The sequence below is a fragment of the Capricornis sumatraensis genome, chromosome 16 (genome assembly GCF_032405125.1).
Source record: "Capricornis sumatraensis isolate serow.1 chromosome 16, serow.2, whole genome shotgun sequence".
Lineage (NCBI taxonomy): Eukaryota > Metazoa > Chordata > Mammalia > Artiodactyla > Bovidae > Capricornis > Capricornis sumatraensis.
This window is the reverse complement of record NC_091084.1, coordinates 64,794,241-64,809,845: the sequence shown is the minus strand read 5'-3', so window position 1 is coordinate 64,809,845 and position 15,605 is coordinate 64,794,241. Positions and strand designations below refer to the sequence as shown.

General features: G+C 45.5%; 1 protein-coding gene across 1 annotated transcript in view; it reads right to left on the bottom strand.

Moving 5' to 3' along the window:
* Positions 1–15,605, bottom strand: part of KIAA1549L (KIAA1549 like) — a 129,168-nt gene that overhangs the window by 78,450 nt on the left and 35,113 nt on the right. The window contains exons 10-11 of the mRNA XM_068988048.1: positions 8,505–8,668; positions 2,197–2,387 (exon numbers count right to left, since the gene is read on the bottom strand). Coding sequence (XP_068844149.1) covers positions 2,197–2,387; positions 8,505–8,668 — 355 coding nt within the window. The remainder of the gene's footprint in view (positions 1–2,196; positions 2,388–8,504; positions 8,669–15,605) is intronic.

Genomic DNA, 15,605 nt, shown 5'->3' with positions numbered 1-15,605 from the left:
TTTCTTCTGGATGCTTTTCAGAATCTTTTGCCAATTCATCTTCATTATCTGGGTCTCTTAATCACTGCCATGTCCCAGGCATCAATTCTTAGATTTCTTCTCCATCTATACTGTCCAAGGTGCCCATCTAGTCTCAGAGATTTTTGTAACTAAACACTGATAGCTCCTACATTTGTATTTCGACTCTCGACCTCTCCTCTGAACTCCAGACTCATATGGTTAACTGAGCTCTCAGTGTCTCCACTTGCATGTCTCATGGGCATCTCACACTTCACATTTCCATAACCAAACTCTACAAACTTCTCCTCCAGTCTTCCCCAGCACAAAAAGGGTAAATCATCCCTCTCTATTTCCATACTACACAACAATTTATCAGCAAACCTTGTCGGCTCTTCCTTGTACACACCTCTAGAGCCTAATCACTTCCCACATCTCCATGACCTGGTCCACACCACCATCTCTCACCTGGACTCATACAAAAGCCTCCTAATGGGTCTCTCTGCTTCTCTACAGTCTTATTTCCACACAGCAGCCAGAGTGAGCCTTTAAAATGCAAGTCACATCCTGTCATTGTTCTCAAAACCCTCTTCTAAGGACTCCTGATCTTCATTCACAATAAAATGCCAGGTTCGGACTTTGATTTCTAAAGCCTAACAAGATCAACCTCAGTTAGTTTCTCTGACTCAGCTACTACAAACTTTCTCCCTAGTTCTCATCAGCCTCTTTGGCCTTCATGCTCTTCCTTAAGCAAGTCAAGACGTTTCCTCCTCTGGGCTTAGCACATACTGTTCCATCTGCTTGGGATGTTCAATAAAGTCTTTCTCACATGTCACTTTATCAGTGAGGCCTTCCCCAAGTCTTGCTAAAATAGCATCATATTCCCCTTTCCACATCTCCAATCCCTTACCATGCTTTGGTTTTCTTCTCCATACTCATCACCTCCCAACCTACTATATTTTTATCTTCCTGTTTATTGTCTATCTCTCCCCCATTAAACTGTAAGAACTATGGGAGCACGAACTTTGTCTTGTTCCTTGCAGTATCTTTTGTGCCTGGTTAACAGCAAACAATTGATAAATATCTGTTACCGGAAAGGAGAGAAGGAGGCAAACAGGATGTAGTTTTTCAGCCACCATTGTGGTCTCAGGCAAGAAAAAAAGAGGTTGGCAATGAAAGTTGGTTAGCCAGGCAACAGAGTTGGCCATGGAGTTCATTATCTCTTTCTGAGGCTATTGCAAAGTCCCAACAAGTGTCCTGGCCTCTAGCCTAACCTCTCCCATCTATCACCCACAAGGCACTGGAGAAGTCTTTCTAAGACACAGGCTGGGCATCACTGTCTTCCTGAAGAACTCTCAGTGGCTTAATACTGACTAGAGTATAAAGGTCAAACTCCTCAGTCTGGCAGTTAAGACTCTCCACAGTTTTCATCTATCTTCTGGTTCCATCTTTCACTGCATTTCAAACACTGTGAACTCTAAACCCCATTCATCATAAGTAATCATCGCTGTCTCCTGGCTCTTCCAGCCTGGATGCTTTTATCTCTTTCCCGCCATGGACATCCCACTTGTCCTTCAAGGCTTGGTTAAAACACAACCTCTTCGATGACACTTTCCCGCATCAGATTTAAATTCTTCCTTCTCTCTTTTCTCCAGGACATGGTTTAGACTCCACAGTAGGCACCTGCCCATCAGGCTTGGTATTCCAACAATTTATCTCTGTCTTTCCATCATGAGATGCTTGGGGACAGGAATCAATCTTAAACCTTTCTGTAGCCATCCCAATGCCTGTCAAAGTGCCTTGCTCATAGTAAAAGCCCAATAACTAGTTTTTGAACTAAAACCATAAGCTCTACAGAGAAATTGCCAGATAAAATACAACTATCCTGAACCAAAGGCACTGCTTTTAAGATAAATTAAAAAAATATGTGTAACATCAGTGCCAAATTTGTTACCATAAATCTAAGAAGCAAACCTCAACAGTTGTGGTTGATTAGACATCTAAAACGTTACAACGGATGGCTCATGAGATGCAAGAATTATGATTCCTATCCTCTTCCTTAGTCTCCTTCTCAAATATTCAAAACAAGCATGAAGGGGAATTTTTAAAGAGAACAGAGGAATTGAGGGCTTCAGCTCTTCTCCCCATCAATTATTTCTCTTGCTGACACAGAGAGGCAGAATCTGGCCCTGTGCCTACCTCTTTCTGGTTTCGATGGATTTGGCCGTCTTGATGGTGCTTCCATCCTGAGGGGCATCCCTTTCCTGAGAGGCAGGAGCATCTCTAACGGGTAGTGGGAGGACCACCGTTTCCTGAGTCACCGGGATGACCTCCTCGTCCGCCCCTTGCTGGCCCAGGTGCTGCTTGGCATAATCAAAGCCCTGCACAGGCTGCAAAGAGGAAACAGATTTGCAGTCATGTTTCTGGCAAAGTGTGATGCTCACAGCAGCTTTAAGAGAAGACAGGTGGGAAAGTGCACATGATGGGCCCATACTTAGCTTTCTGATGAATAAGAGTTAACTCGAATCTCCACGCTATTTTCTGTCTCTATGAAATCAAAGTCCACATTAATTCCACCTAGCTACAGAACCTCTATAGATAAGACTCAGAAAAAGGAATAGTATAAACAAGATGCAAATATGTTTATGAGAACAAGTTCTTTCAAGGATTTTAGACCACTTATTCAAAGTCATTGGATACTGCTAATTAGAAGCTCTTAATTGCTACGTTAAACAGGTCCTGCCTCTTCTACATAAGAATAGTTCTGTCACCTCTTAAGCCCTGTGAAATAACAGGTTGTGTGACTTTGCCAAGTCATTGAAATCTGAACCTCAATGTTTTCATCTGAGAAATGAAGATAATCATATCCGTTCTACCTCCTCCACCCTGGAGTGTTAGAGAGAATCACAGATTTGAAAACAAAAGAGGAGAGACAGGCTACCACATGTGAGGCAGTATAATTATTAATAATAAAATGGAACTTATGGAATCACTCTCTAATCCAGACCGTTCCCTTTAGCAGGCGAGCTCACTTCTCATTTCTCATGACTAAGACATTAGCAAGGTTTTTATTGCAGTGTCTGAAATCCCAAGTGAATAGGGCAGCTGTGAGCAAAACCCAACAGACATGTATTAGTGGGGTAATAAAAAACCAAGCAGCATGTTTAAACAATTCCTGTGAGTGTCTCTATTCTGCTCTATGCCCCAAAGCAGCACAACACGGATTTGAGGCAGGACAATGGGGTGGCTAGGAGCAGCAACTCTGAAAACAGATAGCCTGGGTTCAAATCCTGTCTCTGACACACATTAGCTGTGTGACCTTGGGTAAGTGACTGAGATTCTCTGTACATGTTTCCTTACCTGTAACATGGAGAGAGTATAGTGTGAGCAGGATCAAACGTGTATGTCTGTGACAGTGAATTTAACCACCTCAAAGGGACGCTGTGTAGATTAGATAAGTAAATTCAAGCCCAGCATTTAGCTAAGTACCTGACCCATAGTATGTGCTCAATCAGTATTTGTTCAAATTGTTTTCCTGCCTACTAAATCATTGGCCAGGTGAAACGGACATCAGCGATTCTTTTTAAGAAAATTTGGGGTGAAACTCAACCTCTATCATTTGGGTTCTATCAGAACTTGATATGATCAGACATTCCTCTTTTAGCACCTTACTTAGTCTAGAACTGTAACAGGAAGGCCAGATTAAATGGTCTAAGACCATGGCCCAACCCATCACATCATGTCTCAGAATCAGAGGGAGTTTTATTGCTAAATCCAGAAAAGCTTCCTTTTTCAAGCTGTCTGTGGTATAGCCAAGGGCTTCTCCAGTGGCTCAGCAGTAAAGAATTTGCCTGCAATGCAGGAGACACAGGAGATGTGGGTTCAGTCCCTGGATGGGGAAGATCCCTTGGAGGGAGACATGGCAACCCGTGACTTGCTGATGTTCCTAGAATACTGACTCACCTGCTTCTCCTATAAACAATTAATCACCAGTTGAACTCCACCGAAATGTTTCTGGAAACCGACCTCTTCTCCCCAGGTTCACTGCTGTACTGACTCTGCCGTGGTCTTGTAATTTCGATTCTGCTCCTTTCCAGACCCATCCTTGGCAATCCTCCAAAGTTATCTCCCTCAGAAATTCATCAGGTCATCACTCCCTCATTAAAAACTCTCTCTGGCACCCAAACTCTTTGGCAAGGCATTCAAGACCCTGGAATTCTGTGTGAACCCATGCGTCCAGTCTCATCTCCTCTTGATCCCTTTTCTGCTCTACCTTATCTTCCCATCATCCTGTTCACTTTTGTTCCAACTCTAGTTATTGGGCATTGGCTTGTGTCAGGGAGTGTGCTTGGCGCTGGAAATATAAAGGTGAATAATACCTGGCTCCCCTACCCTCAAGAAGCTCACAGTTTCAGTTTCACTTGGTATCGTTGGTACAAGACTGAACACATAACATGAGTTATGCCATTTCATCCTCACTGTAGCTCAAGGAGCTGGGTATTGTTGTGGTTCTCCATTTTAAAGATGAAGAAACTGAGGTTCAGAGAGGTTCATCAGTTTCCCCAGACTTGCTCAGCCGGTCTATGGTGGAGCCAGTATACGAATCCAGGACCACAGGGGCCAGAGGCAGAACACCAACCACTGCTTGATGATTCGCCCCACGGTCTTCTCTCTTTCTGCAGCCTGCCACCTAGGTCGCGCATCTCCTACCACACTTCGCCTGGCTCCTGGTTTCAGTCTCCTGGCCTGGGTGCGAGCTATCGGCAGTCTGCAGCAGCAGCTAAGAACCTAGTGAGGAGGACAAGCTGGTGCTGGCTTGTCCCCCTCATTCCCACCTTCTTTGGTTCCTCACCCTTCACACTGCACTGGCTACTTCAGGGGACTGAATTGATGATGGTTGACCAGAAGGACATTAAGGAATGACAAGCTTAAGATGTGGCCTTTGTTATTAGGTTAACAAGAATCCCTGTACATGTTCAGTACTTACAGCCTGCAAGACACTGACACCTCGTTTCATTCTCACAACAACCTTATGGGGAAAATTGGGCAAACAGCACAGTCTTCACTTCATGGGTAAGAAAACAAAAGCTCAGAGAGGTTCAGTGACTTGCTTAAGACCACACAGCTAAGTGGTGAAAGACTCAAGACTTGTACCCTGCTCTTCTGACTGACAGGATAGTGGTCTTTCAACCTCCAACTTGAAAATCACTTGAGATTAACTAATTGCCCATTGGACACACACTGGAAACCCCTAACACCGCTAATACAACATCATGAAACATTTATAGTTGTTTTAATGAATTTTATAAAATTATCAAATCAAAATAATCCCCAACATTTTTAAAGGTAGATATGTTACCTGGATTTTTTTTTAAGAAACATGTGTAATAATAAAAATCAACTTACCTATAATGTTTATTCTGTACAAGGCACATTCAAAGTAATTCACATAACTCAATCCTCACAGCAAAGTGTAAGTGAACACTGTTATCACCCCCAATTCACAGATGGGGAAAACTGAGGCACATATAAATAGTATGTGAGAAAAGAACAGGGCATCTTTAGGGGGTAACTGCACCATCCTGAGCAGGGCATGCCAACCCTCTAAACTCCGTTTTGTATCTCCATATGGCCTTAACAACTTTTTCTTCAGGTTGCCTGTTCCAAGGGGCCGTGTTCTCTTCACTTATAAGAAGGGACAATCTGGGGAAAGTCTGTGAATCCAATGACAAAGAGGAAGCAAAAGGGAACTAGGAAGAAAGGAGGCGACAAAGGCAAGATACCCTGCTCTCCTCCTGTGTTGATCATTTTTTAACCTTCTGCCCGCATCTGGCTGACAGCAGTGGTAACAGGGTTACGTCTGTGGTATTGATACCTTGTCTCTGAAGAAGGGAGCAGGCAGGTATGGCCTGATCTCGGCTCTGAGACAGCCACACTCACCTCCTCCGAGCCTATGGGTCTACTAGTGAGGCTCAGCAAAGGTCCCCATCCGTGTCCTCTGGCTCCGCAGCCAACATTCTTACAGATGCAATGGTGTCCCTGGAGACTAGGAGACCATCCTCCCCGTCTCTGGGTTGGTGGCAATAGCTAACTTTCTCTTCCCGCCTCGTCCCTTGGCACTAAATGAATTCTGCTCACGCACTCAGGTTGTGAGAAGTGACGCAGGCTCGCTCCTCTGCCAAAAGCCGCAGTGTCCCCGGGTTGCACCAGCAGAAGCAGTGCGGTAGGAGAGAGGCAGTTCCGCCCCACTGGTTTCCCGTGATAACAGGGCTTTGGAAATCAAAGTGCGTAGCCCAGCCTTACTGAGGGAGAAAACAACCACTGCCACCCCCGAGAGTGAACTCAGTCATCTCACGCAACATAAATTTGCTTGATTTTCCACAGCAGCTGGGTATCTCTTGAAGCACAATGTGCTGGGCAAGGACATAAAAGGGGCTATGAAAACCCACAAACATGAATCTGTTCCAGCCTCAGACAGCTTTCCAGCCAGGGGATATGCTGAAATCACGTGCTGCCCAGCTCATCTCAGCAAATTAATAAAATTTTGCCTTCATCAATCACATGAAGATGGCATTTACAACCTCGGTATGGCATGCTTTGCATTCCTGGACTTGGCTGCAATTAGATTCTGGTAATTACTGTATGTCTGAAAGGCTCAGATTGTAACTGAGCTAAGATGGAAATGAAATACCCCTTCTTGGAATAGCTTCATTTTTCACTGCTTGGGTAATTACCAACATCGTGCTGCATCCTGGCAGCAGGTTCCTTTGTGTCAACAGACACAGAACGACATTCTTTGGGGTTGGACCCTTCGCTAGACAGAGTGTCTCAGTAAGCTGCAGCTTCTCAACAGGTGACTCAGTTTAATAAACAACCAAATTCATTTGATTTCTTTTGTTGAAGCGAGGTATGGTCATCCAGGAAGAACTAGGCATGCGTGACTCCCAGCAAAGACAACCACCAAGTCATGAGGTCCAGGGGATCTGAAATTCCATTCTCTATTTCATTCCTGCCCAGAGAATTAGGCCGAACAAGTGCAGAGGTTAGGGGCTGGAGGAGGGTTCTACCCACCAAGTGTCAGGGTTCAGGATGGTGTATAATGTAGACAAAGCCCAAAGACTCAGGTATGGACCTGAGCGCCCCCCTCTGCTGTGGATAAGTCCCACTGTCTCTCATTCTTTTGAGTTTCTCTGCAGTAAAATGAAAATAATAAGAGCTGCCCTGACTATGACCTACCTCATAGGACTACTGTGATGAGCAAGCAAGGTGACAGACCTAGAAGAGCCCAGGATATTGTAAGACATTATTTAAACATTATATGATAATCTGGGTAGTAGAGGTTATTATATTCCTGTTGGGGACTATGGTGAAGGGAGCTACGTGACCAGAAAACTTGTTATTGTTGAGTTGCTCAGTTGTGTCCGACTCTTTGTGACCCCATACTATATAGCCTGCTAGGCTCCTCTGTCCATAGGATTTCCCAGGCAAGAATACTAGAGTAGGTTGCTATTTCCTGACCCAGGGATCAAACCTGGGTCTCCTGAGCTGCCAGTGAAGTCCGACTGGAAAAGTAGCCTTTGGAATTTCCTGTTTGCCCCTCTCCCAGTCACTGGAGGGGGATGGTGCAGCCCAGTGGAGGCTGTGGATGGTGGATGGAGCCCCCCACTAGCCTTCAGTGGAGCCACTGAACTGGGGTTTGACAGCTGCCCTGCCAAGGCTCTGCAGCTTGGTCATCATGCAGCCTTTTTTCTTTTTTTTAATTATTTATTTGACTGTCTTAGTTGCAGCATGTGGGATCTAGTTACCTGACCAGGAATATAACCTGGACCCCCTGCATTGGGGGCGTGAATTCTTAGCCACTGAATCACCAGGGAAGTCCCTGTCATGCAGCCTTTGAAGATCAGCCACTGTGGCCAGTGGAACAAGGAAGGTTTTGAGGGTCTGATGTGCCCCTAAAGAGCCCTGAGTTAGGAGCCAAGACACCTGGTTCTACCATGAGTTCTGCTACTTACTCACTGTGCCGTCATGAAAAAGTCACTTCTCTGTAAAAGAGAAGGTGTCAGGTCAGATGAGCTCTGAGACCCCTTTCAAGTCTATCTAACTCCTCATTTTCAGTACCTCTGTTTCCTCCTCTGTAAAATAATGTTCTTCCTCAAAGGGCTGCTACGAAGAGTAGGTGAGCTGGTACCTGCAAAGCACTGAGAAGCACTTAGAGCAAAGAGTTATTGTGTCCTGATTATAAAAATGAAGGTTTGCACAACAATGCAAATATCCTTAACAATACTGAGCTGGACACTTCAAAAGGGCTAAAATGGTGCACTTTATGTTATGTATATTTTACCACAATTTTTTAAACATTCAAATAAGTAACAAAAGGGTCTCCTTCAACATGAGGACTGAAGAGGAGGTTTCTGAAGGTACTCGCAATGACCTCAATGGCCAAAAGGCAGGCAAAGCCGCCTCGGGCCAGGGTTCCTACCCCTCTCCTCTCAGCTTCCAACACATACCTTTGCTCGCTGAGGCATGTTCATCATGGTGTCTGGCTTGAAGTCGTTCTTGTTCTTGCGGCAGAGCACGGCAGTGATGATGATGATGATGACGGTGACCACGGCGATGGGCGCCAGCACGGCAGCGATGATCCACAGGTTGTTGGGTGGGTTCTTCACCACGGCTGCAGAGTTGAGGGGGGGAAGCACGTGACCAGGAGCTCCGGGAAGCAAAAACAGCCCTGAGATAAGTGCCCCCCAGTCCCCAATCATGAGGTGGTTGAGAGGCTTTGGGCTCAGAAAGGCTCTTGCCTTGACAAGTTACTCCAGGTCTCTGAGTCTCAGTGTCCCCATCTGTAAAATGGGCTATCCTGTGGCGAGGCATCAGAGAGACCAGGTACATGTGGTGCTTGGTGTAGCCCCTAGGAGGTGCTCAATGAATGAAAGTCTTTACTAGGACCAGGAGGAGGAAGAAGAAGATGGATTGGGATCAATCTTCCCCACTGGTGATGTCCATGAATCAGAAGAAGAGAGAAGAACTCTGAGGATTAGTGTGTTGCTTCAATCAGGAGGCAAAGGTCACAGAGAGATGACTCGAAATACTGTAGTGAAGTCGCCCTCTGAGCGACCAATGAATAAAACATACCTGAGTGGACAGATCTGCTCCCATTCTGCCATGGTTAGCTGGGGATGCTTGGAAATGCCGTGCTCTAATCAATACCGTGTCCGATTAGACACGGGTAATCTGGTCAGACAGGAAAGGTGGTGGGCAAGATGACTGTGACTGGTTGTTTTAGCTTGTGATACTGTCTGCTAATAATACACAAGCTCTCATCTCTCCCACTCCCTGGATGATCTCATAGACTCATGCCATTAAACACCATCTGGGCTGATGATGCTCATTTACATAGCTCTAACTAGGACCCCTACCCCCAAATCCAGATTCCTATATCCAACCGCCAACTCAAATCTCCAACTGGATACACAAGAGATGTCTCAAATTTAATACATCTGGAACACAACTCTCAATCTTCCACCCCCTAAAACCTGTTCTTGTGATATTCTCTTCTCCAATAAGTGGCAACTCTTTCCTTCCAGCTGTGCAGGCCAATAACTGTCATCAATGTCAACCTGTTCCTTTTATTCTCTCCCAACATCCTACTTGTCAACAAACCCTGTCATCCCCATCTTCAAAATATATCACTTCTTTCTATCGCTATGGTCCAACCTAGCAACATGTCTCACCTGAACTACTGCAATGGTCTCCTCTCTTGTTCTCTATAGTCTATTTGTAACACAGAAGCTGGAGTGATCCTTTGAAAATTCAGATCACAACATTCTTCTGCTCAAACCCTGCAGAGGTTCCAACCCCACTCAGAGTAAGAGCCACAGTATAGTTTCTACAAGACTTTAAGTGATCTGCTCCAACCAACCATCCTAGTTACTTCTCTGCTCTTATAGCTCTTCCTTCAACTCACTCTGTTCCAGTCTACCTCCAACTGTTCCCTGAGCATGCTGCACATGCTTCTGCCTCAGGGCCTTTACATCAGCTTATTCTTCTACCTAGAACACTCTTCGCCTAGATATCCACATGACTCTCTCCCTCATTCCTGCAGGGCTCTGAACAAGCGTCATTGTATCTGTGAGGCTTTCCCTGTATTCTTTGTAAAATAACAATCCCTGCCTCAGGCACTCTCCATCCCCCCGTTTCCTACTTAGTGTTCCTTTAAATCAGTGCTTCTCAAACTGTAAAGTGAACGTGTGAAAGTGAAAGTCATTCAGTCGTGTCTGACTCTTTGCGACCCCATGGACTATAGAGTCCATGGAATTCTCCAGGTCAGAATACTGGAGTGGGTAGCCTTTCTCTGCTCCAGGGGATCTTCCCAATCCAGGGATCAAACCAGGTTCTCCTGCATTGTAGGCGGATTCTTGACCAGCTGAGCCACAAGGGAAGCCCAAGAATACTGGAGTGGGTAGCCTATCTCCTCTCCAGCAGATCTTCCTAACCCATGAATCGAACCAGGATCTCCTGCATTGCACTCGGATTCTTTACCAGCTGACCTACCAGGAAATCCCCTCAAACTAAAGTGCATGCCAATCGCCTGGGAATCTTGCTCAATGTGGATTCTAATTTTGTGCGTTGGGATGGGTTCACCTATAATAAGTTCTTTGGGACACCAGTCCACCATCTTCTCTGTCTACTGGCTGTCTGAATAAAGTCACTATTCCTTGCCTCAACAACTTGTGTCTCAATTTGTTGGCCTGACATGTGGTGAGTAATATGAGCTTGGACTTGGTAACATGCCTAATAAGCTCCCAGTAGATACCCATGCAGTAGGGCCCCAGGCCATACTTGGAGTGGTGAGACTCTAAAGTATATGTCACCATCTGCTATGATACATACGTTATTTGCTCACCATCTGTCACCCCTTGCCCCTCGTTTAGCATGTATACCCTAGCAGAGCAGGGAGGTTTATTTTTTGTCTCTTGTTTGCTGCATCTTCAGGGCTAGAACAGGGTCTTGCACATAGTAGTGAAAAGTGAAAGTGAAAGTTGCTCAGTTGTGTCCAACTCTTTGAGACCCCATGCACTATAGAGTCCATGGAATTCTCCAGGTCAGAATACTGGAGTGGGTAGCCTTTCTCTGCTCCAGGGGATCTTCCCAATCCAGGGATCGAACTGGGGTCTCCTGCTTTGGAGGCAGATTCTTGACCAGCTGAGCCACAAGGGAAGCCCGAGAATACTGGATGGGTAGCCTATCCCTTCTTCAGCAGATCTTCCCAACTCAGGAATCAAACCGGAGTCTCCTGCATTGCAGGCGGATTCTTTACCAACTGAGCTATCAGGGAAGCCCCTGCACATAGTAGGGGCTGAACGAATGTACAACTAAACTATCATTATTCCTATTGCAATTTGGCTCCCCATACAGGTTTCCACAAAGGACAGAGTAAAAGCCATTTAAGGGAGAAGTTCCCTTCTCCTTGGTAGTTCCCATCCGTGAAACTGCTGTGTGTGCTAAGTTGCTCAGTCGTGTCCAACTCCTGGTGACCTCATGGACTGTGTCCTGCCAGGCTCCTCTGTCCATGGAACTCTCCAGGGGAGAATACTGGGGTGGGTTGCCATTTTCTTCTCCAAGTTCCAATCCACATTTTAAATTAAACACTTTCAATCTGGTTTATATATCACTCTCTTATAAGTCTGGTTAGCATAACTTGGTGCTCCTGATCTTGTTTAATACTGGGGGCTACTAAACTCACAAGACTGAGGACTCAAGTCTGGAGTACAAAGACCCCACAGTAAGCATCACATGGTGAGGACCTGCCTGAGGAGCCAGCTGGTCTTTCTCTGACATCAGCCACCCCTGACTTCCACTGGCACCTCATTAGCCAAGATTTACCTCTCTGCAGGCAGCACTTGGCTTGGGAGTGCTATTAGTACAAAATAACTTCTTTTTCACAGTTTTTGTCAATTGGTGATTAATCACATTATTAACTTCTGAAAACAGCTCATTAGATAATGTGCTTCTGTTGACATTAAACATGTAATTGCTGCTGCTTTTAGTAATTCAGTATTTCTATGTGAGTTTTAGGCCATTAACATTTTTTAAAGCTTAATGCTTCTGTGAAAAATATCAATTTTGGCTATCCTATCCTGATGGGGAAAAATGTATAGTGTATCAGAACATGATACCCTAAATATATTTATATGTATGTTTTTCATTAGCAAGAATGAAATATTAACATGTGTTCAGCTTTTACTCAGCTTTATTGTTTTGATGGATGTGTGCCTTCTTGAGGCAGTATGGAAAATCCTTTCACCTCTATTTAAATGAGGAGAGAATAAAGGCATGCTAAGTACATTAATAAATTCATTTAACGGTCAAAGCGATAGTAAAGTTAGGTCAACTGAAGTCATCCAAACCCAATATATTCATTGGCATAATGATCTAAAACTACAAAGTCATGTACAGAGGTGAAAAGGAACAAATGGCTATTTAATTTGCAAGAATGTCAGAGGAAGGATAGGAAAATGAGACAACACGCTCTGAGCCTCTGCTGTGCATTAGGCACTGGGATACACTCTTTGTCAGGCTTTTACTCTCATACCCATTTTGCAGATGAAGAAACTGAGCCCCAGGGAGGTTAGACTATGTTATTTTTTTTAACCATAAAAAGTCATTTCTCTGAAATATACAAATTAAGTCAGCTCTGAGTTAATGCGTATGAATGGGAGTGTGTGCATGTGAGTGTGAATGTATGAATACACACACACAAAGTGTTGGTCAGAGTGAATGAAGTCAAAGGGCCCCTATAATCTGAACTCAGAAAGAATCACTCTCATGTAGAGCAAATGGTGAAAGGAGAAGGAATCCATTCAAAAAAGTTCTCAGCTCGTCTTCATGACTCTCAAAACATGAGAAATCATGACTGGTGTGAGTAGACACAGGGAAGGGTCTAACTCAGATCCCTGAAGCTGTTGAGAGCTCAGGCCCATCGTGCCCCTGCCCACACACTCTTGCGGCTCTCATCCCGCTCAGGTGTGGCCCATGAGACTCTACCGCTAGTGGCCTCTCGGCTGCATCTATGACTCATCATTGCTGCTCTCTTCCATCAGGGACCTCCTCGCTGGCTCTCAAACCCCACCCCTTCTCTGCCTGGAACCTTCTCCCCAGGTATCCTCAAGAAGCAACTCAAAGGTTGCTTCCTCAATATCGTCTTCACACCCCCAAACAATTTAAGATTGCAACCATTATCTCCTAAGCATCCTTCAGCCTCTTCCCTGCTTAATTTTTCTCCATGGCACTTACTAGCACATAACATATTATTCAGTTATTTTGTCTGCTTAATCTGCCCACTTAGGAATATAAGATCTATGTGGGCAGAGTGCCTGCTTGGCTCACAGCTATATTTCCAGGGCCTAGAACAGCACCAGACATATACTAGGCACTCCAGAAATATTTGTTGAAAGAATGAGAGTTCCCTTTACTGAAGGGCCAGTCTATATAGCTTTCTTTAAGTGATATTTTTTGAGATCACTGTCTGACGGCCACATAAGGGAAACCAATTCCTGCCCTGGTCTGCTTGTGTACGGGGAGAATTGTCCCTACTCCATCAGCTGGCTAGGCCCTCTGAGGGGCCCCTCACTCCAGATCCGGTAAAGGGAGCAGATGAAAACCTCCATCGGGAATGCAGCCGCTTCTTTAGAGGTCACTGCTGCCCCATTACCTGGAGACGGCATGGGGAGAGCAGGCATCACACATTCCACTGTAGGGCACTGTACCTTGGCCCTGTGCTGTGTGCACGCTAAGTCACTTCAGTCGTGTCCAGCGCTTTGCAGCCCCATGGACTATAGCCCACTGGGCTCTTTTGTCCATGGGATTCTCCAGGCAAGAATAGTAGGGTGCTCCAGGGGATCTTCCATACCCAGGGATCCAATCTGCATCTCTTCCATCTCCTGCATTGGCAGATGGGTTCTTTATCACTAGTGCCACCTGGGAATCCCTGCACATCGGCCCTAGACTTAGCAATTTAGAAAACATTGGAACACACGGTATGGGATAAGGAGGTGTCTGTTCAACGCCATGATTCTCCATTCAAAGTGCTGATCTTAGATTTACGTAGCAGGCTGATTTCAGAACTATTAGGAGAAAATGTGGAGAAGGCAATGGCAACCCACTCCAGTACTCTTGCCTGGAGAATCCCATGGAGGGAGGAGCCTGGTAGGCTGCAGTCCATGGGGTCACGAAGACTTGGACACGACTGAGCGACTTCACTTTCACTTTTCACTTTCCTGCATTGGAGAAGGAAATGGCAAGCTACTCCAGCGTTCTTGCCTGGAGAATCTCAGGGACGGGGGAGTCTGGTGGGCTGCCGTCTATGGGGTCGAACAGAGTCAGACACAACTGAAGCAACTTAGCAGCAGCTTAGCAGCAGGGATACACACTAAACCCTCTACATGCAAGAATTATTTCATTTACACCCCTAGTAGGTCTCCCAGGTCAGTGCTTTTATTTCACCATTTTACAGATGAGGAAAATGTAGGTCAGAGAGGGTCACTCATTTGTCTCCTGTCTTATTGCAAAGGCTCTGCTCTCAACCGCTCTCCTATGGTGTCTTCCAACCACATGCCTCACTCACGGCCTGGCAAAGGCATTTAGCAAAGGTGGGTCCTAGGCCTTCACAAGAATAGAGCCAGGCAGTAACTGAAGCTGGATATTCAGAAAGGAATGAGATGCGGTACCTGCTTTTAAAGAGCTCATGAGGAAGAAAGCAAGAAAACAATTCATTTGCCCACCGTGATAAGGGCAGTGAAGGCCCTTGGAACTTGGGGGAAGGGGTCACGCTTCAGCAGTCAGGGATAGGGAATATGAAGAATGAATCCTCCCATGTGACTGAAGCCCTGGGTCTGAAGGAAAGAAGAGTAGGCTGTATGATTGGGAAAGAAGCCTGGAGACCAGGCTGTGAAGGGATCTGAATGTTTGCTGAGCACCTGTTGTGAAGGACTTGGAAGACCCACTTTAAGAAGCTTGAATTTTACTCTTGTGAACAGTGAAGAGCCACCAAATATTTTTTAAATGTTATAGATGTAAGATCAGAACCTGTGTTTATTATAATGACTCTAATTACGATGTAGATAGTACATTAGCAGCACAGAAGCTGAAGCTGAGTCATTCGGGAAGCATACGCAAAGTCCAAGAGGAGATAATGATGAAATGGAGAAGAAAAAACAGTTTGAGAATTACTCTAGAAGGGAGCTAGGAGGGCCAAGTGGATCTGAAGCAAAGAAAAAAGGGTGAAGGCTAGCAGCTCTGAAGGCAGGTGGAAGAGAGTTGAAATCCTGTCTCTCTGAGCCGCAGTCATGCCTCTAAGGTCATCCCTAGATGATCCTTCGACTGGCATTTCCAAAAGGCTTCAAGCACCTTCTAACTGCTGTGACTGCTGTCTCTGGCCCAAGCTCTTGAACCTTCCACTGTTCTCCATGCATTTCCATCAGTAAAGTCCCCTTAGCCTCAACCTGACACTCCAATCACCTCCCGCTCTAAGTAAGGCCAGCTCTCCCATGGCTGCCCCCTCCCAAGTACAATGAGGCCTGAAGAAGAAGTAAGGAGGTCAAGGAGCTGAT